Here is a 27,502-nt window from a genome sequence, read left to right on the forward strand (position 1 = left end):
AACCATCACACTCCAAACCGGCTTCACTGTCATCGTCCTCCAGTTCGAAACATATTTCAAGATAGAAGGAGGCTGGCGCCCACACAGCTCTGACAAAGGAACTAAGGTCTGCAGTTTTCTAACGAGGACTAAGATCACAGTGCGAGTGGAGAAACGGCTGGAGGACTGCTTTCCCCTTCAAGGGCACACATATGTGTGAGAAGATTCTCATTCCTACAAAGGAAGAAGTTCTTCAATAGACTCAATACCAAATTTTTTGTCGGTGTGCGGTTGCGGGGCTTTGGGGAAATCGGAGTCTTAGCTGGGACTGCAGGACTATTCTCAGAGCGATTCCATGGGGAATGGGAGCCTAAGAGAAATGGAGGGAAAGAGGGAGCTTACACGGAAGAGTTCGACTCTTGAGGGCACTCTCGCTAACAGTACGAGCATCAACGTGAAACTGGGAGTGTAAAACACTGACTCTGGAAGTCAGAAATTATTCTATTAACTTCAAGACCTCCCCACTTCTTTGTTAGAGCTATTTTAGTAATATACACTGAAGCAAACGCGGAAGGCTGCAAAATTTTTTAAATGTTTATAGGGCAACGTCTAATGTTTTTCTTAAGTTCTGGGCCTTCTGATTTCCCCTAGGAATAAACAGTATTTCATCAACTACTAATAGTTGGTCCAGTTACCAAATGAATGTTAGCATCTCTCTGTGCTTTCTAACTGCCTACAGAATTTGATGGTTGTTTTAGGTCTCTCACATTTTTTAAATTTGTAGGAGCAAACCTTGAAATTCCATCTGGAGAAGATTTGGATGAATATAACAATATGACCTAAGTAGAGCAGGTTAAAAACACACAAAAACAAGAGAAATGAGCAGTGATCCCCAATGGCTCTAGAAAGATTTTTCTGTAGTCTCCAAAATACTCTATAATTCCTTCATTGCTATACTTTATGTAGTTTTATTCTTTTCCTTTACTCTTACTCATTTAAAGATCTCAGGGGTAGAGACCTAAAAAAGAGAATAAAAATATGAAGGAGAAAAATTTAAGCTGAAAGTGAAGACTTAAGCACTGAGAAATTTAGTAAACTAGAATCATTTCCAGAACAAAAGTACTAAAAATGATTATTTGACATGTGAAACTAAAACACCTGAGGATCAAAAAAATACCCCTCAAGGGATAAAACTGTATTGACCTCCGTTAGGAAGATAAGACGGTCTACATAAGATATCACGGCCATATTTCATTTCTTTAACCACCCCCCATGCCCTGTATAAATGGGATGGCCATCAACAGGCTCAAAGAGAGATGAATTTACTCCAGAGTCATCACAAAATAACTGACTTACTCACTTTAACTTCTTATTAGGTTGAACCACATGAAACTTTTTTTAAAGTAAAAAATGGTCAAATAAGGGGCCAGCCCCGTGGCCAAGTGGTTAAGTTTATGCGCTCTGCTTCAGCGGCCCAGGGTTTCGCCAGTTCGAATCCTGGGCACGGATATGGCACTGCTCATCAAGCCATACTGAGGTGGCATCCCACATGCCACAACTAGAAAGACCTACAACTGAAAATACACAACTATGTACTGGGGGACTTTGGGAGGAAAAAAAGGGAAAAATAAAATCTTTAAAAAAAAAAAGGTCAAATATCAGCAATTTCATGATTTAACCTAATAATTACTATGTCATCCATTAAAATGTGTCTCTCTCCCCCAGGGCTTCTAGGGTTCTTGTAATGTTCTATTTCTTGGCCTGTGTAGCTGTTAATCCACTGAATTATATGCCTACGATTTGTGAGCTTTTCTGTATAAACGTTAAATAGCAATACAAAATTTTCATATGAAATTATAATAAAAGTGTCTCCCCCTATTTTATTTGGTCACTATCTGAAATAAAACTTAAAGACCACTTACTTCATCATCCTAGAGGATTCTAAGGGCCCATTTTCTGTGGAGAAGCAGCATGCTGGGAGTCACCCCAAACTGAAATATCACAATCCTTTCTCCATTCCCCAGCAGACCCTATCTGATTAAGAGATAATTATCTATGTGCCTGTGGTCCCTCTTTTTGATTATGGTGTTTGTAGTAAAAGAGGCCAGACCATCAAAACCGTGAATGTGTGTTTTATAAATGCTTCTGCATTAGAAGAGGTCCCATCTTGGAACTGGAGTTATTTTGACTGGAAATGGCCTTTACACACTATCACAGAGTCAAAAGTACTAGTCAATCTATTTTGCCCAGGCCCAAGCCAAGCATGAGTAGCATATGACATGAATTGAAAGGGAATTCAGAACTGCCTGTTTGACTAAACGATCTCCTCAACCTGGGCCTGACGCTAAAGAAAATTCCACATTTACCCAACCATGAGTTTGTCTGGTTACTATGTCAATAAAATGCCATTTTTCCAACCACTTTATCAAATCCTCAAACCAGTTACCTGCTAGTCTGAGGAAAAAGGAGAAAAAAGACCTAAACATTTTTGACATAAAGGACTTGGGAGGATATAGGTGTTCCAAGAAGGTCTGTGACAACCAAGGGGGCGGAATTCTATCAGAGATGTGAAGAAGGGTTGGCCAGAAAGGCAGCAAAAACAATCATTTTCCCTACTCAGCTGAATGGTTTTGCCCAACATCAGTTCCTGCCACTCATTTCAGTCACATACAACCCTAAGACTCGACTTTGGAGATGGTCAACTCTCAGTGTGAACCAAGGTTAGACACCATACTGCAACCGAAGTAAAGGCACTGCTAGAAATTGGTTTTTTATTTAAAATAATTCAATTTAAAAACAAATTTTAATTATAGTCAATCCATCTTTTCTCAATTCGTGGAAGACAACAAAGAATTCCTAACAACTGAGTTTGTTAGTAGCTCAGTGGTAATTCTGTTTAGAACATCATGTCAGTTTAAGCCCAGATACTCAACCTGACAACATGGAAAGTTCTCAGGATCATTCCTGTGCTGTGCCAACTTTCTCTACACTGTCATCACCAAAGGCTTCTGACAGCTTAATAGCTACATCAGGGATGGTAAGTTCCTTAAGAACCCAGGAACATAAGGACAGGTTCGGGTGACTTTGGTATAAACTGGTCTGTTCAGATGGGTATTTCAGTGTAGACTTAATAAAAGTATAAAACCTCTTAGAGATCAACTTTAAAACTTCTCACAACTATGAAGTTCCAAATATATCAAGATCCCAAGCCTTCAGAAGTATCACTTAATTTGCTGACAGACATCAGAACACCAAGGAGAACCTGAAGCTAAATTATTCTACCTGAAGGAATGGGAATCAACTTAACGAATGGGGATTACAAGGACAGGGTTGGATGGGGAGTGAAGAATATGGATCCTAAGAACTAACCCTCCCCTCCACACACACAATTTACAGTAATTAAAATCGACTGAGAGGAACAAAGCAAAGGTCCTTCTTGAACAAATTAACTATGAAAGTGAAAGACCATAGGGGGATTACTAATTAGCTGCTGTGTGTGACAGGCAGGGAGACAAAGAACAAGAATCCAGAGGGAGGAACAAGAATCAAAGGCCAGGGCTCTGTCGCTTACCCGCTCCTTGTAGTAGAAGGAGCTGATGGAGACCTGCTCTTTCTCGCTGCGGGTGGGGCTCCCACTGTATAAACGAAGGTTTCCAGGGGCCTCTGTGCGGATCTTCATTGGCGCGATCAAGCCAGTATGATAAGCAGACAAAGCCGAGAGAGATCTGTGGTTGAAAACACAGAATTATCCACACTGGCTTGAGTCTTTCCATATTTCTAAGTAGTGCCATTCTTAGCCATTCCTGATGAAATCAAGAGGAAAAGATAGATAAAATGGAAAAAAAAGGGAAACTCCAAAAAAAAAAAAACCCCAAATAGAACTTTGAGAAGTGAAAAATGCTTTATCTGCAAAAGCAGAGAATACTTCTATGATTGTATACATAGAAAATTCAAAGGAGGGCCGGTCCCGTGGCCAAGTGGTTAAGTTCAGGTGCTCCGCTTCAGCGGCCCAGGGTTTCGCCGGTTCAGATCCTGGGTGTGGACCTAGCACCGCTCATCAAGCCATGCTGAGACAGCGTCCCACCTAGTAGAGCCAGAAGGATCTACAACTAGAATATACAACCACGTACTAGGGGGCTTTGGGGAGAGGAAGAAGAAAAAAAATTCAAAGGAATCTAGGAACTACTAGAAGTGATAAGTGAATTTAGATGGGTCAATCTACAAAAATCTACTATGTTTCTATATATTAGAACAAACATCTAGAAATAAAATTTTAAATAATTTCATTCACAATAGCATGAAAACACATCAAATATCTAGGAACAAATTTAATGAAAAAAATGTGCATTGAAAATACAAAATACTGCTGAGAGAAATTAAAGAAAACTCAAAACAAAGAGAAATATGGCATGTTAGTAGATTGAAAGATTCCATCTTATTGTCAAGATGTCAGTTTTCTGGTGGGAGTGCAAACTGGTGCAGCCACTATGGAAAGCAGTATGGAGTATCCTCAGAAAATTAAGAATAGATCTACCACATGATCCAGCTATCCCACCACTGGGTATTTATCCAAAGAACTTGAAAACACAAAGGCATAAAGATACATGCATCCCTATGTTCATTGCAGCATTATACACAATAGCCAAGACTTGGAAGCAACCTAGGTGCCCATCAAGGGACGAATGGATAAAGAAGATGTGGTACATATACACAATGGAATACCACTCAGCCAGAGGAAATGATGAAATCCGGCCATTTGTGACAACGTGGATGGTCCGTGAGGGTATTACGCTGAGTGAAATAAGTCAGAGGGAGAAAGTCAAATACTGTATGATCTCACTCATAAGTAGAAGGTAAAAACAAAGACAAACAAACACACAGCGAGAGACATTGGATTGGTGGTTACCATAGGGGAAGGATGGGGGGAGGGCAAAAGGGGTGATTAGGCTCACATGTGAGGGGATGGACTATGATTAGTTTTTGGGTGGTGAACATGATGTAGTCTACACAGAATTTGAAATATATTACGATGTACATCTGAAAGCTATATATTGTTATAATCCAATGTTACTGCAATTAAAAAAATAAAATAAACAAAATATATTCTTATCAACATTAAAAAAAAGAATTCAAATCTATTAAATTTAATCTGAGAAGAGCTTAAGTGAAAACACATCATGCAATATATACATTTTTCCCTAAGCCATTATTTTCTAAATAATCTATAATTGCAGTTCTGATTTTTTATTATTAAATTTTGTGATATTTTGATATAATCCAAAGGATACTGGCATATAAATAAATTATGAAGCATAATAACAAAAGGAACACCCATAAATGTCACATTCAACTTAAAAATTAGAATACCACCAACTCCATTTAATCTGCCTAGATAATCCTCCCCAGATATAGCCACTATTCTGGATTTCGAATGCTTTATTCCCTTGTTCTTGTTTTCAGTCTTATTATATGTATGTATCCATGAATGTATTGCTTAATTTTGTTTCTGAGTTTTATAAAACTGGCTATTATGCTACATGTATAAAAAAAAAAGATAATTTTCTCCAAATTGCTCTATAGAGTCAACACAATTCCAATCAAAATACAAGCAGGTTTTTTCGTAGAAACCAATAAACTGATTTCACATTTTTACAGAAATGCAAAAGACCTAGAATAGCCGACCCACTCCTGAATAAGAACAGTAAAGACGGAGGACTGAACACTTGCAGACGTGACGGCTACTCTGGAAAGCTACATTAAGAGTACAGTGTCGGCATCAGGGAACCAACAGATCAAAGGAAAAACCGGAGTCCAGAAACAGACCCACAAACCTGGTCAACTGATTTTCAACAAAGGTATAAATGCAAATTCAATGAGGAAAGGCAAGTTTTTTCCATAAATGGCGCTGAAACAACTATATACCTTTACTGAAGAAAATAAACTTTGATCTCTATCTCACTTCATACACAAAAATTAATTTGAGATAGATTATAGACCTTAAATAAGGAATTTAAAACTATAAACTTTTAGGGGCCAGTCCAATGGTGTAGTGGTTAAGTTCACATGTTCTACTTTGGTGGCCCCGGGTTTGCGGGTTCAGATCCCAGGCACAGACCCGCACAATGCTCATCAAGCCACGCTGTGGCAGCATCCCACACACGAAAGAGAGGAAGATTGGCAACAGATCTTAGCTCAGGGCCAATCTTCTTCACCAAAACAAACAAAACCCCCCCCCACTAAACCTATAAACTTTTAAAAGAAAACACAGAAGAATATTTGCATGAGCTTGGGGTAGGCAATGATTTTTTGTAGACAGGACACAAAAGCACTAACCAGGAAATTTTTTAAGTGATAGATTAGACTGTATCAAATTAAAAACTGCTGTTTATTGAAATCATTAAAGAGGAAGAAAGACAAGCCACAGATTAAGAGAAAATCAATACATACATTTAGCAAAGAATTTGCAACCAGAATAAAGAACTACCACAAATAAATAATAAGAAACACAGTCCAAAAAAAAATGGGCAAAATACTTGAACAGGAACATCACACAAGAAGATACCAAATGGTTGATAAACACAAAAGCTGCTCAACATCGTCAGTCATCACCACAACGAGATAACATTATACACCCACCACAATGGCTACAGTTGAAAAGATTGAAAATAGCAAGTTTTGGAGAGGACGTGGAGCAACCAGAAACACTGAAACATTGCTGGTAAGAATGTAAAATGGCACAACCACTGGGGACAGACTTTCTGGCAATTCTAATGTAATTAAACAAACATACACCTATCCTATGACCCAGGGATTCTACTGCTTGGGTAGAGAAATTAACACACATGTTCTTAAAAAGACTTGCACATGTAGGTCTACTCATAATAGTCCCAAACTGGAACTAATCCAATGTCCATCATTAGGAGAATGAATAAACAAATTGTATTATTCTCATAAAATGGAACTATTGATACACACAGCAACGTGGGTCAATTTCAAAAACATTAAGCTGAGCAAAAATAAGCCAGACATAAAATAGTACACACTACATGATTCTATTTAGATGAAGTTCAAGCACAGGCAAACTAAAACTACAATGATGTAGGCATCGTACATGTACACTGTACATGATGAAGTCAGAAGAGTGGTTTCCTCCGGGTAAAAGGACCAGGGAACTTTTCGGGGTGAGAGTAAAGCTCTGTACCTTGATCTGGGTGCTGGTCATCAAGGTACACATTCACATTTATGTACTGTAAATTATATCTCAATGAAATACTCTTAGTATGAAAAACATTCTAACAGGAACATTTTTCCCTCTGTTCCCAAAGCCCAGATGCAGATATTCTTGTTTCCCTTTAAAGCAGGTGATTGTTGTCTAATCTAACCTTTCAAATAAGGAACCTCATGCAATGGAGGGGCTCTCTGGCACTTAGCTCCCAGGTCTTGTGGGGCCAAGGTCTCGCCTGCTGGGTTACTGCAGACACTGGCCACCTGCCAGAGCAACAGCAGAGCCTGTGCATGCACCTGGTTCCATCTCCTTTCTTTCTTGTTAGTCAGCTATTCTTCATAAGTACACTAATTATACTACATCCAATATTTCTAGGTGTTTGTAGCAGGAGGGTTTCCAAGTTATCTTGGTCACCACACCACAGAACCAGAAGTCTATGGTATATATCTTACAATATTTAAGCTTAAAAAACCAATACTATGGGGGAGGTTGTGCACATGTGGAGACAGGGGTATATGGGAATCTCTGTACTTTCCACTCAATTTTTGCTATGAACATAAAATTGCTCTAAAAGATAAAGTTCGTTAATTAGGGAAAAAAACCTTTATAACATGATCCAGCAATTCCACTCCTAGGTATATACCCAAGAAAAATGAAAATGTATGTCCACACAAAAACTTGTATATGAACGTTCATAGCAGCATTATTCATAATAGCCAAAAAGTGGAAATCCAAGATGTCTGACTGACGAATGAATAAATAAAATGTGCTACATACATGTGATAGACTATTATTTGGCAGTAAATAGAAATGAAGGACTGATAGACGCTGCAAGATGTACGATCCTCGAAAACATACAAAGTGAAAGAAGCCAGTTTCAAAGAACCACACAGCATATGATTCATTTGCATGAAATGTCCAGAATAGGCAAATTTATAGACAGAAAGTGGACTGGTGTTTGTCTAGGGCTGCAGGAATGGGAGCCCTGCGGGTGGTGACAGCTAGGGGATGCAGTTTCTTTTGGGGGTAATAAAAATGTTCTAGAATTGACTATAGTGATGGGTGTACATTATTTATGAATATACTAAAAGCCATTGAATTGTACACTTTAAATAGGTCAACTGTACACTGTGTGAATTACATCTCAATAAACTGTTAATAAAAACTTTTAGAAAAACAAAAACCAGTAGTAATAAGAGGAAACACAGTTAGAGGACTCCCAATGTGCCAGGCAGCGTTCTAAACGCTTTACTGGGACTAACTCGTTCAATCTGCACAGCAAATCAAGGAGGCAGGTGCTGTTATCATCCCCAAGTTACTGTTGAGGAAAATCAAGCAGAGTCCTAAGGTCAGAGAATGGCAGGGTCAAGATCTGGACCCAGCAGTTTGCCTCTGAATCCACACTCCCATTTGCTACACTAGGTTGCCTCTGAAAACAAACAAACAAACAAACAAAAACTAACCAGAAAACATATTAAACTGTTAACAGTGGCTCTCCGTGGGACACGGAAAGGAAAAGAAGAGCTATATTCATATTTTAACTTAAAACTCCTGTGTTGAGTTTTTTCAACATACTACATATGTAATTTTAAAAAAATTAAACACACTTTGGTAATGTTAGAAGTAGGATATTAGTGTGATGAGATTACGGATGATTTTTTTTTTTTGAGGAAGATTAGCCCTGAGCTAACATCTGCCACCAATCTTCCTCTTTTTGCTGAGGAAGACTGGCCCTGAGCTAACCATCCATGCCCATCTTTCTCTACTTGATATGTGGGATGCCTGTCACAGCATAGCTGGACAAGCAGTGCGTAGGTCCGCACCTGGGATCCAAACCAGTGAACCCCAGGCCACCAAAGTGGAATGTCAGAAACTAACCGCTGTGCCACCGGGCCAGCCCACCGATGATCTTTTCTGCTATTTTTCTAGTTTTATTTAATGTTTTATTTAACATTAGCAATGGAGGAAAGCACACTAAAAAAGAATTTGCCTTGTTTTGACAACAGCCTTTATCCAGCTACTCCTTCTAATGGTTTGGTAGTAACCCTACAGTAGAAATCTCAGCTTAGTTGCAATTTAATGAAGCTTGATCTTTCTCAAGTAAAGCTTATAATGGGTGTTTACTGAAGAACTACAACCAAGTGTCCAAAGACAAACTCAGCGGTCACTGTCAGGTGTCTGCCCACCTTCAGCCCGTGAATGTAGCTTCCGTCTGCATCTCCCGGACTCACCGTGGAGTAGGTTCTGTTGGAGACACTGCTCGATGCATCGTCATAGGCCTTGTGAAATACACCAAATACCCTGACAAAGGAGACATCAGATGAGCACATCCATGTCAATGAGCCAGACGTGGACAATCCTAAGGCAGCACTGGTCAATGTGTTGTCTATCTCAGTCTATCAGATGGACCAGACACATTTTCATCAGGTGCAAAGGCCCACGACTGCAGTGATTCTTAACAAGGACAGAGGTCAGAATCTCCAGGATCCAGGAGAGACGGGATGTCTGCGGTTTGGAAAAACTCTTCACAGGTACTTTATATTTCTCTGCTAGGGGACCTGTCCCCTGTCAAGAATCAGGGCTCTAAGTAAAGTCTCAAATTCATGCTCATCAGAATGAAAAAAATTAAGACTTAATTCTGGTGAACACTCTTTCTTAGAATTTGTCCACAGACGCCAACTTGGCATCAGATCATATAACACTACTACAGAAATCTTTTGAGTTCTCAGGAAACAAAAACAAAGAAAAATTTTCTGCTGGAGACTTTTTTAGACAGACTATACGATATTCTTAGCCACCGTCTCTCAAAATCTAGAATCAGAGAACTAAAAAGAGACCAACCTGCTCCACAGAACCTGGCCCCCGAGGTCCTAGGGAAGGGAATGTTGGCATCCTGGTATGACCCATAGGCAGTGGTCACCCGGGCAAACGTTGGTAAGGGCGGTGTGACGGAGTTTGGGAGTGCAAAGGGGTTGCTGGAAGCGCTGTCTTCTTGGTTCTGAAATTTAAAAATCAACAGCCTAAACACCGTAACCTATCTTAAAGTTGAATTACAAAATAAGGATATACGATCACAAAGTCAGGGAGCCCAGGAGTTTAGGGAGGAAGGAATGAAACAAAACACCAAAGCACAGGTTGGTACAAGAATCCCACCACAAAAGACTCAAGGCAGGAGACAAGCTGGCGCAGGCAGGGCTCCAAACAACTCTGGTTGCGTTTCACTTTTTGTAGCGAAGTGTCTTTCAGGATCTAGAAAAGCCAAAAAACGTAGTCAAGAATAGCAACATTCTTTCTCCTTATCACAATGCTTTTATTCTGCAAAGCAGCTGGAGCAGTGAAGGTTCAGGGAGATGGGAGCACGGCTGTGTCTGAGGCTTCCAACACAACATCCCACTTTCCACCTTCTCCAGAGGCTCAAAGAGAAGACTCATTTCGGAGCCCTCTTTGAGAAGCCCTTTCCTTTCTTAGCACACAGTTCGAGAGGGCACATTTCTTTACAGTGAGTTCTTCTCCTTTCCTCTCCCCCCACCCTACCCCCTCCATGGGAAATTTCATGGAATAGAAGTAATACTTGACAAGCTGGATTGCAAATTGCTCTGCATGATAGAAACCACGGGCAACAGATTTCACTTCACTGAAAATTAGAATGGATGTTTTTTTTTGGTTTTTTAAAAATGTAAATCCTAACATTTTAATGCACGGTTTGTAGATATAAACTGACATACACATACTAAATGAAGAAAGGCATGTAAATTGGACCTGTGCTGTCCAATACACAAGTCATTACCCACATGGGGCTACCGAGCATGTGAAGTGTGGCTAGTCTGAACTGAGAGGTGCTTTAAGTGTAAAATTCACACTGAATGTTGAAGACTGAGTTCAAAAAAAAAGAAAGGAAACTAAGCAAAAAAAGAGATTAGCTTGATAATTTTTATATTGATTAAATGCTGATATGACAAATAATTTGGATATACTGGATTAAATAAAAATATTACTGAAATTAATTTACTTGCTTTTTATTTTTAAAGATTGGCACCTGAGCTAACATCTGTTGTCAATCTTCTTTGTTTTTCTTCTTCTTCTCCCCAAAGCCCCCCAGTACATAGTTGTATATTCTAGTTTGAGTGCCTCTGGTTGTGTTATGTGGGACGCTGCCTCAACGTGGCCTGATGAGTGGTGCCATGTCCGCGCCCGGGATCCAAACTGGTGAAACCCTGGGCTGCCGAAGCAGGGTGCACGAACTTAACCACTCGGCCATGGCGCCAGCCCCTTACTTGGTACTTTTAAATTTTTTTTAGTGTGCCTACTAGAAAATTTAAAATTACATGTGGCCTGCATTATATTTCTATTGGACAGCATTGAATTAGACCTTTAAAGACACTTCCTAATCCTATCATGTTTATACCAATGGAAAAATCTATCTTTTTTATATGTCCAAAGGAGGCAACGAAATATTCAGATTCCAAGTACAAAATGTAAATCAAATCTGAACAATGAGCATTTCAGAGATCCTTACACCACTTGAAAAATTTCTTGGCTACACATCATACCCCAAGAAGATGGAGCAATCAAGTAGTATGATACAAACTAGGCAAAAGGTGAACGGCATCCAGGTCAACTTGGTTTCGCCAAGATATTCCCGTTACTTTCATGGGTGACACTGCTCAAACTGAAAAGGTGTATCACCCCAGCTCATGAGGCTTTTTCATGGAAACTCTGCCTGATTAGTTCTGCACGAACTGAGAAATCAAGTTTCTGAACCTGGAGACATGGGCTGTACGGCCTCCGTTCAGGTACCACCACCCTTTCGCACACCTCGCCCGTACAGCCAGACAGCCTCATTCTAAGAGGATAATATCTCCTTTTATGGAACGGATTTTTTAATGACTTTACATACTGTTTTTCTGATTATAAAGTATCTTTTAGCTTCACAATACATCTTGCCTATTGTTTCCAGATAAATGAAACTGTATTGCAGGGTTCTTAACCTGGGATTAATGTGCAGCTTTAATGAGATCTGTGAGCAGATTATAGGCAATTACAGAATTGTCTATTATTTATAAGCAATATTTCTGAAAATATACGCAACATTTGTGCAAATTTTTCTGGGGAAGGGCCCATAGTTCTCCTTAGACTTTCAAGAGGGTGGGTCCATAACCTAAAAAAGGTTAGGAACCATTACTCTGTTTTCAACACAAAATTAAGAGCAACTGTTAACGCTGCATAAGGAACAGATGACTTCCAAATTTACTACTCAGCTCAGATACTGATGCACATGAACAGAGCTCTCCTCTTACAACGTCAAGGAGAATTTGTGAACACAGATGCCCACCTTCAGCAGCTTCGCTTTCATTGTGGACGTGATGGTTGTGGGGTTAATAAACTGGAAGGAAGGGGCGGCGTTGTTTGGGTACTGCGCGGGGAACTTCACCAGCATCTTGACACGATGGTTGCTGCAGTGCACAGACACTGTGCAGCTCCTATCCGCTGCGTCCATCTGCAAGGGAAATCCACAACTGTGTTAGAGATGATCCACAAAGGGTCTTCAGATGCACATGGTTTTAAATAAGCCAACTGAACACTCCAGGCTCCTGGTAACCGGGTGAAGGGAGAGAGTTTCTAAACACAAATGAATTTGGAAGATTTGGACAACTCATTTTCAAAACGGCTTTTGACTTTTAGCACTGATTTAATAAGTTCAAAGTATTTTGACTCAAAAAAGCTTCCCAAAGCTGTGAGATAGGCTGAAACTTGTTATACTTTGAGATGGGAAGATAAATCAGGAAAAGTTAAATACCTGGCTCAAGTTAAAAAGTACTCCTAGAAAAATCCACAGAGACAGAAAGTAGATTAGCGGTTGCCAGGAGCTGGGAGAGAGGGCAATAGAGTGACTGCTAATGCATATAGGGTTTCTTTTGAGAGGATGAAAGTGATCTGGGAGCAGACAGTGGTGATGGTTGCACAACTCTGTGAATATACTAAAAACCACTAAACTGTACACTTTGGTGAATTTTATGGTCTGTGAATTCTGTCTCAATAGTTTTTAAAAAGCAGTCCTGGGAAAGGAATCAAGATCGCCTTCTTAAACTAGATCACTAGGTATCCACACTGTTCTCAACTGGGACAAAGAGAGTATAATACTGAGTTGATAATAGATAACCAACTAATCGAGAATTCTTTCTCTCTTTGGATTTCTTGTGCTGCCAACTAGAGATGGCAGCTGGAGTAAAGTGAAAAGAGGGACACATGTGGGAAATCCGGAGACTTGGACTCAAACGTGATCCCTTCCTCAAACAGCTGCTGGCCTCGGACAAGCCACTTTCTCTCTTAGTGTCTCTGTTTCCTCATCTGTAAAGTGGTGATAAAACAACTAATTGCAAAGTTGTTTTAAAGGCCAAATGAGATAATTATGTAATTGCACATACCCATGCCAACTGTTACCTGAATCTGGGCAAACGAAAAACTAATAAACTTTTAAAACTTCTTTATAGAGAGAGATTCAATTCTCTGAAGAATTTCAATACCTGCCCCAAAGGAAAAGAGTCAATCTCTCCATGTGTGACATGAACAAAGAGACTTGGTCACCTTCTTCCTCTGAATCTAAATCACCGAGGAAATGACCAGCTTTAAGAGAAGATAGTAGAGCATAGCACACACAGCCCTGGAGAGTCGAGAGGTTTGGTTTCCAAACAGCTCTGCCATTACACCACCAGTAACCTTTGCTAAACCACTAAGCCTTCTGGATCTAAGTATCTTCACATATGGTAACGTGAGGTGTTGGAGCATCTAAGGAGATGTTAAGACATGAGAGCATTAGTTTATCCCTTGGTTCGTCTTAGGAGAAAATAATAGGGTAAGAAAAAATCTGTATTTGTAAAACACCTATTTCTTTAGAAAACCTACAAAATAAAAAAGTAAGAGGAGACGCTTACCTATTAGAACAGCAAAGGAATTTGCTAGCCAAAATCATAGGTGAAATAGTTCCCTCACCCACGCACTCTGAGCAAGCCTGAGAGAGCTCAGTAAACCCCCGCGCACCTCCACATTGACATTCCTGATCTGTACATTGATCAGGGAGAACTCCTGCTGCAGAGTCTGGGGCAGTCCCAGTTGATCTGATTTCTTCTCTTCCAGGACATTGCTCAGGGGGTCTTCCTTTAAGACTAGCAGGAGAAAGAGGTTCGATTGTTGGAAAAATTTTTGAAATTGAGTCAGAGAGCAGTTCTGGAGTATCTGCCACAACTCCGAAATGTGTAGCGGGGCCTCACCTAAAACATCAGTTTGACCAATTACCTTCTTCCTCCCCATGGCTTGAGTTGTGCTGGTGATCTGTATCTGGAGTGTGAAAGGTCTTCTCTGGTTCCGGTAGAAGAGAAATGCTCTCAATGAACTCATCAACACCATCTAATATGTCATTTGCACAAAGCTGCAACAAAGGGTAGAAGATCTAAGTCTAGAGACGTCAGTGGAAATGATCATCACGTTTGGTTAGAGTTCTGACTCAAAAATGGGAGTCATAAAGGATAGAGATGTCAGCCAAAAACTGATACAATCAAAAGGGGGCTGCCTGGCAGCATAGTGGTAAAGTCTGTGCACTCTGCTTCAGTGGCCTGGTGTTTGCTGGTTTGGATCCCAGGTGCGGACATACACACCACTCATCAAGCCATGCTGTGGCAGCATCCCACATAAAAAATAGAGGAAGATTGGCACAGATGTTAGCTTAGCAACAATCTTCCTCAAGCAAAAAGAGGAAGATTGGCAACAGATGTTAGCTCAGGGCCAATCTGCCTCACCGAAAAAAAAAAAAAGGAAAAAAGAAAAGAGGGGGTTTTAACCATCACCAACTCTCCCTGCTTAAATACCAGGAGACTAGACTCTATCATTCTACCCTGGAAAATTTTCATCCTGTTCATAGTTTACACAAGTCTCAGAAAACATTATTTTAAATTCTGAGCCTTGATGGAGTTAATCAGCTAACCCAAGACCAATAATATCATAACCCTCAAAGCATTTGGAGCAAACGGTACTTTCTGGAGAAAATAGATTTGAAAGACAATACTTGACCAAAATGCTCAAGAGTGACTTTGTACTCAGCAGTGTCGAAAATTTTACCCTGCATTTTCTATCCACTCTATACAGAGCACTATGAGAGAGGCAAAACCAGTGAGACACGTTCTTGCCTTCAAGGAATTTAGCCACAAATGAGAAGACAGAACCCTGTGATGAGGAAGAGCAAAGCAAGGTCCACAAAAGCAGTCCACACCAGGTACCACTGTGGTTCATTAAGAAACAGGTATCGCTTATGGGGCAAAAACTGGAAAGGGCTTCCCAGAACAGGTGTCATGGATGGACATTGCAGCCTGCAAGGGTAGAATTCCGAGGCAATTTAGAAGAGAAGAAATGAAGCCCATAGGCCATTCGCTCAGTATGTTACCCATACTCTGTCATACCAGGACAAGAGGAAAAAAAGACATTCAGAGGCTTTTCAGCCTTAAAGTGCTAAATACTGAAGTTGGCTCTTGAAGACCCCAAAGGTTCAGTGTGGCATACATGAGCCACTCGGCCAACCAGCAAGTATTTATTAAACACCTATCATGTATCCTCTAACTTCCACAAATGCCAAATCTTGTATTTTTTTTTTAAGTTTCTGGTGAATCCAGTTACATTCCTCCACAATAGCATTGAAAACATACCCTCTGCATCTGGGAATCCACCCGCCACATTCTCAAGGTCTGATCCCGCGACCACGTAACCAGCTGGTAGTCCTTGGAACCTAGAAATCACAATATAAGAATCCTGGAAATTTTTCTAGATTCAACATCAATTTTCCTACAGATTGCAATGGAGTGAGAATCATTCATTTATTCATTCATTCATCCATTCAACAAATATTTGTTGAACATCTCCTACATGCCAGGCACTGTTCTAGGCACTAGGACTACAGCAAGAATACAACAAACTCTGTCTTTATAGATCTCACATTCAAACGGTGGAAACAGACAAATAAACATGTAATAAAATGTCCAGTAGTGATAGTGTTATAAAAAAATAACACAGGATTAGAGAACAGAGGCTGATGGGAGAGAGAGCTATTTTTAGACAGGACTCCCTGAGGAAGTCACATATGAGCAGAAACTTAAATGAAATGAAATAATAATGGGCAAATGAGCAGGTGAAGAGTGATGCTGGGATTTAACGTAACATTAAACTTTCACCTCCACAAACATTCTGCCTTTCATATGCTCCAGAGGAGCTGGGGATGAATGTGATTTTTGTAAAATGAATTGTTTTAAACGCATCATGGCATCTTACTATTTAAAAGAATTTTTTGGTAAAATGACACATCTCTTTATAAAAGGAATAATCAATCTTTAATGTTCTTAATTGACTGAATTATATTTTCACATATTAGGTTTGGTCAAAGGGAAATTATTCTACAAAGGTTCAGGGTGCTTTACAAAAGAGCTTTAAGAAAGATCAGGACATTTCAGGGTAATTATGTAGCATCTAGAATCTCCTTCATGGCCATCTTTAGAGAGCAAAGAATTCAGAAATAATTTCATCCAATTCCCTCATTTTACAGATGGGGAAACTGAGGAAACAGAGAACAAAATCAGTCCAAGCTAACAGGGTGAACGAGGGGCAAAAGCTCCTTCTCTGTGTCACTGCCTTCAATCAGGCCTTCACTCCTCAATGTTTTAATACATCCCTGTGTGCGCCTAACGAGAGGGCAACTCTTCTCAACCGCTGCCTGCTATAGGTTCCACCATCTAGACTCATGCTCACGTCAACAACTTTTGACTCCACAACTGGCCTCTTTTCAGGTCCCTGACTTTGAAGAAAAGTTATGCCTAATTCCTCTGTAACCCAACTCCTCTACGCGTACCTTTGGCCTACTCCCTCTCATTTTCAAAGGGCTCTTGCTTTCTCACACACTCCCTTTCTTGCGTCTTCTCCTTGCCTTCAAATAGAGGGGGCAGCAGCCTCTGCCAATCAACTTTGTCTGCTTCTCACCTTTGAAGGCAGCTTCCTTCACAAAACCAGTTCCTGCTGCCTCTGTTTACACTACCTTGCTTCTAGCCTCAATCTGCTTTCGGAACTCCTCTCTTAATGATCATATGCCTTCCTATTTGTACAATTAAGTGCTTTTCTCTTACTCTGTATGATGATCCTTCAGCAACACCTGAAACCAGTGACTGCTGTTTTCTTCACGAAACATCCTTTCTGTTGGTCACAACATCCTGATTCTTTTCCTACCTCTCTGAGAGCTCCTGCACCACAGTGAAAACCAAAATCAAAGCTCAAGGTGGTCCAATAAAAACTAAGAAGATGTGGCAGTAAAAATAAAATGGAGCAGCACTAAGTTGAGAAAGAAGTAAAATACAAGAATACATGCAGGATGATTACATTTATAAAAAGGTTCAAAAACAAGCAAACCTAAATTATTCTGGGGGATGCATAAATGGGTGATAAAAATAAAAAATAAAAAAAGAAATCACTATCATAAGTATTAGGACAGTGTTTACTTCTTTGTAGGGAGGGGTTGTGATCAGGAAGGTTCTGGGTTCTAGGAATGTTCTCTTTTTTTTTTTTTTTTAAGATTTTATTTTTTCTTTTTTCTCCCCAAAGCCCCCGGTACATAGTTGTATATTCTTAGTTGTGGGTCCTTCTAGTTGTGGCATGTGGGACGACGCCTCAGCGTGGTTTGATGAGCGGTGCCATGTCTGCGCCCAGGACTCGAACCAACGAAACACTGGGCCACCTGCAGCAGAGCGCACGAACTTAACCACTCAGCCACGAGGCCAGCCCCTCATTCTTGACCTTAGTAGTAATTACATTGATTCCCACTTTATAACAACTTGTTAAACTGTACATATTTTATGCAATTTTCTAGATAGATGATACATTTCACAATAAAAAGGAATTTTACAGAACACCTGCAACTTGTACTCAAAATTTCACTATTGGCTAGATAGTCCTAATTTATACAATTCATCCTACCAACTTATAGATGACAGAGATATTGAAAATGGGTTGCTAAAAACTTCTTATTTCATGCCAAAATCATGCATGCAAATTGATGGGATAAAAGACCAAGCAGCCTCATGTTTCTAGAAGCAAGAGAGATTTCAGAAATAAAGATGGGAAAATTAAGAGAATGATCAAAAGAGTCCCTTCAAAAACCATCATGGAAGAGGCTTGGGAGGGTCACAAACAAGCTGGGGTAAGAAGATGCCTGCTCTGATCCAGTCCACTAGAGACCTTCCCTGGGACTCTGGACAAGTCACACCGCTCCACTGCTTGGCCCTCCTTCTCTAACATGGAAAGACCAAGAAATATGCTTCTGTTCTGTAAAACCTTTAGCGAGTGTGACAGTAAGATCTCAAGAAAAGAGAGGCTGCGACTAAATCTGCATGGTGAGTTGGTGGAGAAATTGAGGCCAAGGGCTTCCTAACTCTCATTATGCTTACGACCCTGCATTAGTGAGGGCTGATGAGATTAAGCTGCAATAACAAACAATCCCAAAATCTCAGTGGCTTAAAGCAAGGATTTCTTGCTCACTCTACATCTCCACTTCCTCTTCACTCCTGACGGCAGAGTGCCATCTGGAGTTTTGCCAGTTGCTGTGGCAGAAGCAAAGAGAGTGTGTAAATGGCAAACTGGCTGTTAATACTTCAACCAGAAGAGATCGCCTCACTTCTGTTCATGTTTCACCATCAAAGCAAGTCATTTGGCCAAACCTATCTTCAAGGGGATGCAAGGTAAAATACCACCATGTGTCTGTGAAGAAAACTGGGAATATGTAGTAGGCAGCGCTAATGATGACTCAGGTCTCCCTCATCAACAGAGGGCAACTGCTGGAGACTTCTAAGGGTAGTTACCCCAGACTTGCAACCCTAGAAATGATCCAACAGCAAGTCCATCAAACTCTTACAGATCTCTTCCATGCAAGAGAATGACTACCCTGAACACAAGAGATGAGGGGGAGAACCTGGGAGCAGAACCACAGCTGCACACCACATACCCACCTACAGTGAAAGGCAGTGGTCCCCTGACTCGAGTTCCCAAAGTCCAATCCTGCTTGTGCATCCTCCTCACTGGATCACCCGGCCAACCTGACTCAAGCTGCTGGTGAACAGGGCTCAGAAGGACATCAGGCAGCTGTCTCCTGTCCCACTCACCTTCCTTCTGTTTCCTCCACTGGAACTCCAGCACCACATCATCGTGCCCCACAAAAGTATGGACTGGGGTGTTCAAGTCAAAGACATTCCACAAGAGAAGACTATTTTCCCTTCGCAGCTGGGGAACCATCACAGTCACTAATCCATTGCTGAAGGGCTACAGCAAGAAAGGAAAAAGCAGCTGATTATGCCAGGGAGAATCGGCTGAGTCCTGAGTACCAAAGCTGGAATCCTTTCCTAACTGAAATCAATTAGATGATGAAAGGCCTCAACCCATCTGGGGAAAATTTTTCCAAATTTTTTCCATAAGTTGACCATCACATCTATTTTTCTTTTGCTTTCCTTTTACTTTTTCTTTGCCTATGGAAGGGACTACAGCAAGTGAAAAATAAAGATAAGTCAAACACTTGGAGAAAAACATTTTTTTAACCTAAAATAAGCAAATGGCTCAACTATTACACACTGGAACACGCTGTTTCATATCCTAGCTACTCTCCATGAGTTCCCGCTAAGACTTATGAAGTGCTTTCTCAGAATGAGTATGCAAAGCACACTGGGGAAAACCCCAGGGCAGGAAACATAATTCCTGCCATGTGACAATGCACCGGAAGCACACCATCCACATGAGGCATCACCTTCCCACCGCCTCAAACACACAGTCATTCAAAGGAAAACCTTCCAATTTCAGGACTGACAGGTTTTACTTATCACCACCCAATCTGCTAGGTAGCTAAGGGGCCCGTGTGGTTGATAACTAGACTCCGTTCTTTAAGGAACACAGCACAGTCACCTAAGAGCACATTTATCTTCATCTCCCCTCTCCTGGCAGCACTCCCGGACTTCTCTATTTACTTTTTAAAGCAAACACATTAATCCAGAGAGGTATTTCAAGTCATAAGAACAATGTCTGATTTCTTGACAAGTGCTCCCAGATGCAAAAACTACTTAATACCCAAATTATCTTCTTTGCTCCACAATGCCACAGGGTGACAGCCTTTGTACAAAGGTAGCTTTATGCATCCCTCTGCTTCCTTTCAAATTCACACTAAAGGAAATATATTATCTTTGATCAGCAGCTATCAATGTGGCAATGGAAAAATTGACGGAAGGCAGATAATAGCCTATACCCCATAAATGGTTTAGAAAGCATTTTCACATACAAATTTTCAAAAAGAAGGCCTATTGTGCATGTACTAAATGCCACTAAATTGTACACTTGGAGTATTATTTAGCTACACACAATGGAATATTATTTAGCCATGAGAAAGAAGGAAATCCTGCCATTTGTGACAACATGAATGGACCTTGAGGGCATTATGCTAAGTGAAATAAAGTCAGATAGAGAAAGACAAACACTGTATGGTATCACTTCTATATGGAATCTAAAAAAGCCAAACTCATAGAAACAGAGACTAGAATGGTGGTTACCAAGGGCTGGGGGTAGGGGAAAAGGGGAGAGGTTGGTCAAAGAGTACAAACTTCCAGTTATAAGATGAACAAGTTCTGGGGATCTAACGTACAGCTCGGTGATTATAGTGAATACTGTATTAGATACCTGAAAGTTGCTAAGAGAGTAGATCTTAAATGTTCTCACCACAAAAAAGAAATGGTAATTAGTGACATGATGGAGGCATTAGCTAATGCTATGGTGGTAATCTTTTACAATATATAAGTGCTATCATAACGACATGTTATGTACCTTAAACTTATACCATGTTATATGTCAATTATATCTCACCAAAGCCGGGAAAATAAATTAAATGGTATTGCCGGGCCCAAAACTCAGGTCTTCTGACTAAAGCCAGAGTTCTTTCCGTTGCAATCCACTGACCTCAAGACTCTCAACCCTCTGCCTCCATCTCACCCTCTTTCCCTGCCATTAGTGACCCCCTTCCTTCACACTGCCTAGCGTCCCAGTCTAGCTATGGTCAGCAATTCTAATACAGATTCTTACTCTACATTCTAAGGGAAAATTTTTAAATAGATAATAGCTTTTATGCCATCATTACTACCTTTGCCCCACCCCTAAACCAAGACAGAAAGAGAAAACTGCCTCAGAAAGAAAATAAGAGAAAATGTCCCTTGGCTCCTTGCGTCTGGAACACCAAGATGAAGTTTCCCAGCAAGAGGAAGGGTGTCTCACTCACAGTGTATCTGGCCTTCCAGACAGGCACCTGGCAAGGGAGAATATTGAGGTATTTCCGAGGCTGGCGGTAATCCCAGAACTGGAAGAAAGAAAGCAGGATAATTTGTGAGATAAATGCCATTTTAAAAAAACTCAACTACTGAAATAAGCAGAGCCTTCAAAGTCACTGCTTTTTGTCCTCTAAAGATACATTCACTAGTGCATTTTAGTCAGCCCCCAGAGGTATGCTACTGTGACAGAGACACAAAGACAACCGCCCTTTCACACTTACAAACACTACAGGAGAATTTCCGGATTTCATGAGGACCACCCTCCAAGGCAGATCACTGTCAGCCTGCCTATTAAACAACCTTGTAAGGCCTGCCCAGTGGTGTAGTGGTTAAATTCTCATGCTCCGCTTCAGCGGCCCGGGGTTCGCAGGTTCAGATCCCAGACATGGACCTACACACCGCTCATCAAACCATGCTGTGGCGGCATCTCATATACAAAATAGAGGAAGATTGGCACAGATGTTAGCTCAGGGACAATCTTCCTCACACACATACACAAACAACCTTGTACGTGAAAGGTAAAAGAGACACGTTTTTATCCTGTATCATTTTTACCCCCTGTAGGATAATTTAACCAGCTGAAATGTATTGACTACTTACTACATTTCAGATAGATGTTTAGAGCTTTAAGTTTTTTTGGTTTTTTGGGGGGAAGATCAGCCCTGAGCTAACATCTGCTGCCAATCCTCCTCTTTTTACTGAGGAAGACTGGCCCTGAGCTAACATCTGTGTCCATCTTCCTCTACTTTATATGTGGGACGCCTGCCACAGCATGGCTTGCCAAGTGGTGCCATGTCCGCACCCGGGATCCAAACTGGCGAACCCTGGGCCGCCGAAGTGGAACGTGCACACTTAACTGCTGCGCCACCAGGCCAGGCCCTAGAGCTTTAAGTTTTTTTACCCCATTTAATCATTATAACAACCACATAATGGGTGTTATTAATCTCTTTAACAAATTGGAAGCTAAATTACTAAACAATGTAACTTGCCCAAGGTCACACAGGATAAAAGTGACTGTGTAGTCGACTGGGCATCAACCCACTCACATACACACTTGTTCACCCCCTCAAACACAGAAGGTGTAGAACTTGAAGCTGTAGAGACACAAAGGTGAGCCAGACACAAACTCTGCTTTAGACATGCCTATGCTTTTAATGGAGAGACAGACACACTTAGAGCTCAAGCATCCGTCATGAAAGTGGGAGATGGCAGCGCACCAAAGGCAGGAGGGCCACAACGGAAACCCTGAACTATTTAGGTATTAAGAAATGATTTTCAAAAATGGATGACTGACAGGAGCCACTCTGGAAGACAGTTTGGCAGTTTCTTAAAAAGTTGAACACACACATACCATATGACCTGGCAATCCCAATCTTACATATTTGTCCTAGAAAACTGAAAAGTTCCATTCACAGAAAAATCTGTACATGAACGTTCATAGCAGCTCTACTCCCAATCACCAAAAACTGGAAATAGCACAAATGTCCTTCAATGGGTCAACGGATAATAAATTGTAACATATCCATATAGTGGATTATAACTCAGCAGTGAAAAGTATACGAACTATTGATTCTTAAAACAACTTGGATGGTTCTTAAAGGCATTACGTTGAGTGAAATAAGCCAATCTCAAAAAGTCATATACTGCACGATTCCATTTAAATGACATTCTCAAAAAGACAAAACTGGAGAGATGGAGAACAGATTGGTCGTGGCCAGAATTTAGGGGTTGGGGGAGGGTATGACCATAAAGAGATAGCATGAGGTAATTCTTGTTTCTTCTGACAACTCTTTTTTGCCAAATTTCTGGGCTAATTTTCAAAATAACAAAATTGTTAAAATGTCTTTTCCATCTAAACTGCTTCTGAGTTTCCCAGATGGCCACAGGGTAAACTATAACTTGCTCCCTCGACTTATAGAAGAAGGGAAACTACAAATAATAAGGTATGTTTGGCATTCTCCAGATTTTTAATTAGCTCAACACTTTGTGAAAGTTTCCTGTTATCAAGTCCACCATATGTAGAAAAACTGGCAAATGAAAGAGAAGTTCAACCTGCCTAGGTTAATTACATACAAGTAAAACATTGTTAGTATGAATGCATTTCAGCAAATGTTTACTTTTCAGGCTGGAGAGGAGCATATTCATGTTCATTCACAAAGATTGGCATGATAACTGTTAATAAAATTAATCCTTTTTTAAAAAAAATTGTTTCTAGATTTAAACATGCTCATCAATTGGTGACCATTATAACACATAACTCATGGGATAAACAAGAGGTCTCTGGAGATCTGACAAAGTCCTCACTCACTTCATAACATGTTCTTATTCTCAAGGCAATCACTGATGGAGTCTTATGAAACAAGCACATGTGTTACACAAATAGAGGACCTCAGTCTGTTTCAATCTGACAGAGTTACGAGAACCAGAGCTGCACCAGCCTCCTGTCCACAGTTGATTTCTTCTTTTCTCTTACCATTGCCAAAGGACCCCAGCTACAAGCTACAGATCAGAAGGGAAGGCTTCTGAAGAAATATCAGAAGAACCTTGATAAAGAACTGGGTTCTTGACTGCTGACATCACAGGGAACAGCCTCATGCGTACAGATTTCTCAGTAAGGCTGACCTTGTCCCATGGGCAGACACACACCTCTGTCCCAAGGGACTTCATCTGGATTTCCAGGACTCTTAGTCTAGAAGACGACAATTTTGTAAAATAGACTGCTTAACCCAAGATCAGGAAAAAATAATTGATTGTCTAAAATGATATGAACTAAGGTCACTATGGTTAGCGTTCTATTTTTAACGGCCATATAAGAAAAATCCTTTTCCTTCTTTTTGATCTAGCACTAACTTCCAATTCAACAGTTTTACAGTTTAACAATTTACAAACCAAAATGAAACACTCATTCAATGCTATCTTGTTCCAGCTGACCCCTTAGAATTCAGAAAATAAAAAGAGAATAAAAATTATAACTATAAATTATAAGCTAATAAATTGTAAACTTAAGAAAATTATTATGCAGGAAAAAATGACATATATTGATCATTATCAACAAATTACTAAGAACAGTCATTGAATATTATGCAAAGTGCCTGTAAACTATTTAATTTTTTACAATTATGTTGTTTATATACATTCAATAAAAATTGTTTTCTTTCCTACCAGGATATAGTGGGATAAATCAAATATCATGCCAAAAATCTCATTTAATTCGTAAGCTAAGCCTACTAGTAAGGAACAAGGATTGCATTTCACATGTGGAAATGGCCTGTTACCTCCTTTATTACATATGGAATCCCAGCCTCAAGAGTAATAAAGATGTCACTAAATATCGACAAACTTGGGGAACTCAAAGAAAGAGGAAGAGGTGAATTGATGGTTTCTGGTTCCTGAATTTGGGAAAGAAGCTGATCTGGGTATGGGGACAAAAACCCAAATCCTAAACAAACAAAAAACCTCTTCTGGCACATAAAAGTAAATTACAACCCTAGGGGATTTACAAACCTCAAGACAGAAGTTAGCTTTTAAGCCTTAGTGTATGATTCTAGTTTTGCTAACCATACCAAGAAGACATCGTATGTGCCTGTGTAAATAAAACAAAGCATTAAATTAACGAGGCTGAATCATAAAATTGCTAAGCAAACTTCTGTGGTCAAATCTCTGTCCTTCCGGGCAGAGACGTGACCACAAGGAGGAACTGTGGAGCGAGGCTGAGTCTGCCCTGCATCCTTTTCAACAAGGGTGCATATCACATCCCACAGTTGCAAAGAAAAAACAAACAAGAACCACTGCTGTCTGAGATAAACCAAAAATAACAGGGTGACCGAAACACATGACCCCTTGAGCATTTCCTGTAAGTTAGAGAATCTCTCATAAAACAACTCTATGCCCAACTTTTGCAATGCTGATGACTGACGATGTCATAACTTTTGCAGATATGATAATCATGTGAGAAAACCATTTGTGCACTCCACACAGACTAATTGTAAACTTGGTAATATTAACAATTTTGTGGGCTTTTCTTCTTTACTTATATTTCTGTTGTGTTTCTTCTTTGATGTGCCAATCCTTCTGAAATCTGATTTCCTGGCAACTTCTTTGCAACTAAGCTTCTTTATCTCTCTAAATGTTTTTGTCTTTGACTTCCTTTCACAAAGGGAAAGAAGAAAACCTCCTGAATGAATTCTAGGAGCCAGATCAGATATATGCTACTATATCACTCATGCCAGGCTACACAACCAGGTTTACCTGCCCAGCTCCCCAAGAAGCACTCGCATCCCTGAAGCACACACACTGTGCTAACAGACTTCCGAAGAAAGTGCCGGCACACACCCCTGATACCTCCCCAACACAGCTCCCCAACTGCCCCAGTGGGCGTCACTCACCTTGACAGAGTTGTCTTGACTGGAGGTAGCAAGAATGTGCTCACTGTCTGGGTGCCAGTCCAGGCCATGGATTTTGGAGAGGTGGGCTGCTAGATATTCCACTGCTGTACTGGGTTTCTACAACAGGATCAGCACTGAGTGTTGTCAACTGAGAAAGAATTCATTGATTGTCTACCACACGACAGTCTGCCGGGTGCTGAGTGGGGATACAAAATACTACCAGACACCATCTCTATCCTTAAGAAATTCCACTTTGGCTTGTTTAAGACAAAGAAAACAACAACAGAAAAAGACTCATCTAGCTCTCCTTCACACCGCCTCTGTATATGGGCCTGTGAGCCTAATTTCCTCCTGCTCTAGCTCCCTGCATGGCCTTATTGAAGGATACAAGGGAGTGGGTGCTTTCCCCTTTGGTAATGCGGTCTGCAATCCCTGCTCCCCTTCCTCACAATCACCCAGGAAAGGGGCTGTGACACCAGACAGACCCAACCCCAATCCTGAGGGTAAAACCACCAATCTTAAAGTGATCGAGCACCAAGACCCCAAGAGAGAATGAAGACGCATCACAAAGGAAAACAATGTATGATTAATAAGCATATGTAAAACGAACAAGCTCAGAAGGAAACCTCAGAAATAGACATTAAAACAAGATTTTTTTAGCTATCAAATTAGAAGCTATTTGTAAATAATAATGCAGTGAGGCTGCATTTGTCACTGCTGGTGTCCACATAAAATAGTACAACCTTTTTGGGAAAAACTTTGGCAATACTTATCAAGAGACTTAAAATTGTCCTTTCTTAAGGGAATATTCCAAATTCACAAAAAGCTTTAGATACAAAAGACGTTCATCTTGGTGTTATTTGAAACACTAGAAAACCAGAAACAACATAAATAATCACTAAGTGGGGAATAATGAAATTTTCAACTATAGTACAGTTATCTGAGATGATATGATATAACCACTAAAAATTATACTTAGAGATTATAATATGGAGAAAATGCATCTGTTGTAAAGTTAAATGAAAAAAGCATATATAAATATGTACATAATGTAATAAACCACGTTTAAAAAAAGCATAAGAAAACAGCAAAATGTTAGCATTTGTCTATGGGTAATAAGACTATGAATGATTTTTATTTCCTCTTTTATATTTTCTAAAATATAAAATGTATGGAAGTATGTATTACTTCCATAATTAGCATTAGGCTATGAGGTTAAGAGAGCAGTTTCCAGAACCAGCCTCCCTGGGTTCAAATCCTGGCAACAAACTGTGCCTCAGTTTACTCATCTGCAGACTAGGAATAATAATAGTACCTACTTTAAAGGCTAGTTACAAGAGAAATGAATTAATACACATAAACTTCTTAGAACAGTGCTTGCGCATAATAGGCGCTTAGTAAATTGTTAGTACGATTAGTCATGCAGGAGTTTGAATGAAAATCCAGTGTTGCCACTGATACTGCACTTTTTAAGCCTCTCATGCTTGCTGCCATCAGTGCTGCTTTGACACTAGAAAGTGCCAGAGAAGTAAAAA

General features: G+C 40.2%; 1 protein-coding gene across 12 annotated transcripts in view; it reads right to left on the reverse strand.

Moving 5' to 3' along the window:
* WDR59 (WD repeat domain 59) overlaps nt 1–27,502 on the reverse strand; it is an 83,135-nt gene that overhangs the window by 21,866 nt on the left and 33,767 nt on the right. For 9 of the 12 annotated variants that reach the window (XR_011538536.1, XR_011538534.1, XR_011538533.1 and 6 more), the window contains exons 8-18: nt 25,968–26,084; nt 21,534–21,611; nt 19,387–19,543; nt 15,898–15,977; nt 14,498–14,630; nt 14,243–14,367; nt 12,537–12,701; nt 10,358–10,453; nt 10,046–10,202; nt 9,436–9,505; nt 3,551–3,704 (exon numbers count right to left, since the gene is read on the reverse strand). Coding sequence is in view for 5 of the 12 variants with exons in the window: in XM_008523431.2 (XP_008521653.1) it covers nt 3,551–3,704; nt 9,436–9,505; nt 10,046–10,202; nt 10,358–10,453; nt 12,537–12,701; nt 14,243–14,367; nt 14,498–14,630; nt 15,898–15,977; nt 19,387–19,543; nt 21,534–21,611; nt 25,968–26,084 (1,332 nt within the window). In the remaining 7 variants the exon portion in view is untranslated. The remainder of the gene's footprint in view (nt 1–3,550; nt 3,705–9,435; nt 9,506–10,045; nt 10,203–10,357; nt 10,454–12,536; nt 12,702–14,242; nt 14,368–14,497; nt 14,631–15,897; nt 15,978–19,386; nt 19,544–21,533; nt 21,612–25,967; nt 26,085–27,502) is intronic. The other 3 variants (XR_011538537.1, XR_011538538.1, XR_011538539.1) reach the window with 1 other exon arrangement.

The sequence above is a fragment of the Equus przewalskii genome, chromosome 3 (assembly GCF_037783145.1).
Source record: "Equus przewalskii isolate Varuska chromosome 3, EquPr2, whole genome shotgun sequence".
Taxonomy (NCBI): Eukaryota; Metazoa; Chordata; class Mammalia; order Perissodactyla; family Equidae; genus Equus; species Equus przewalskii.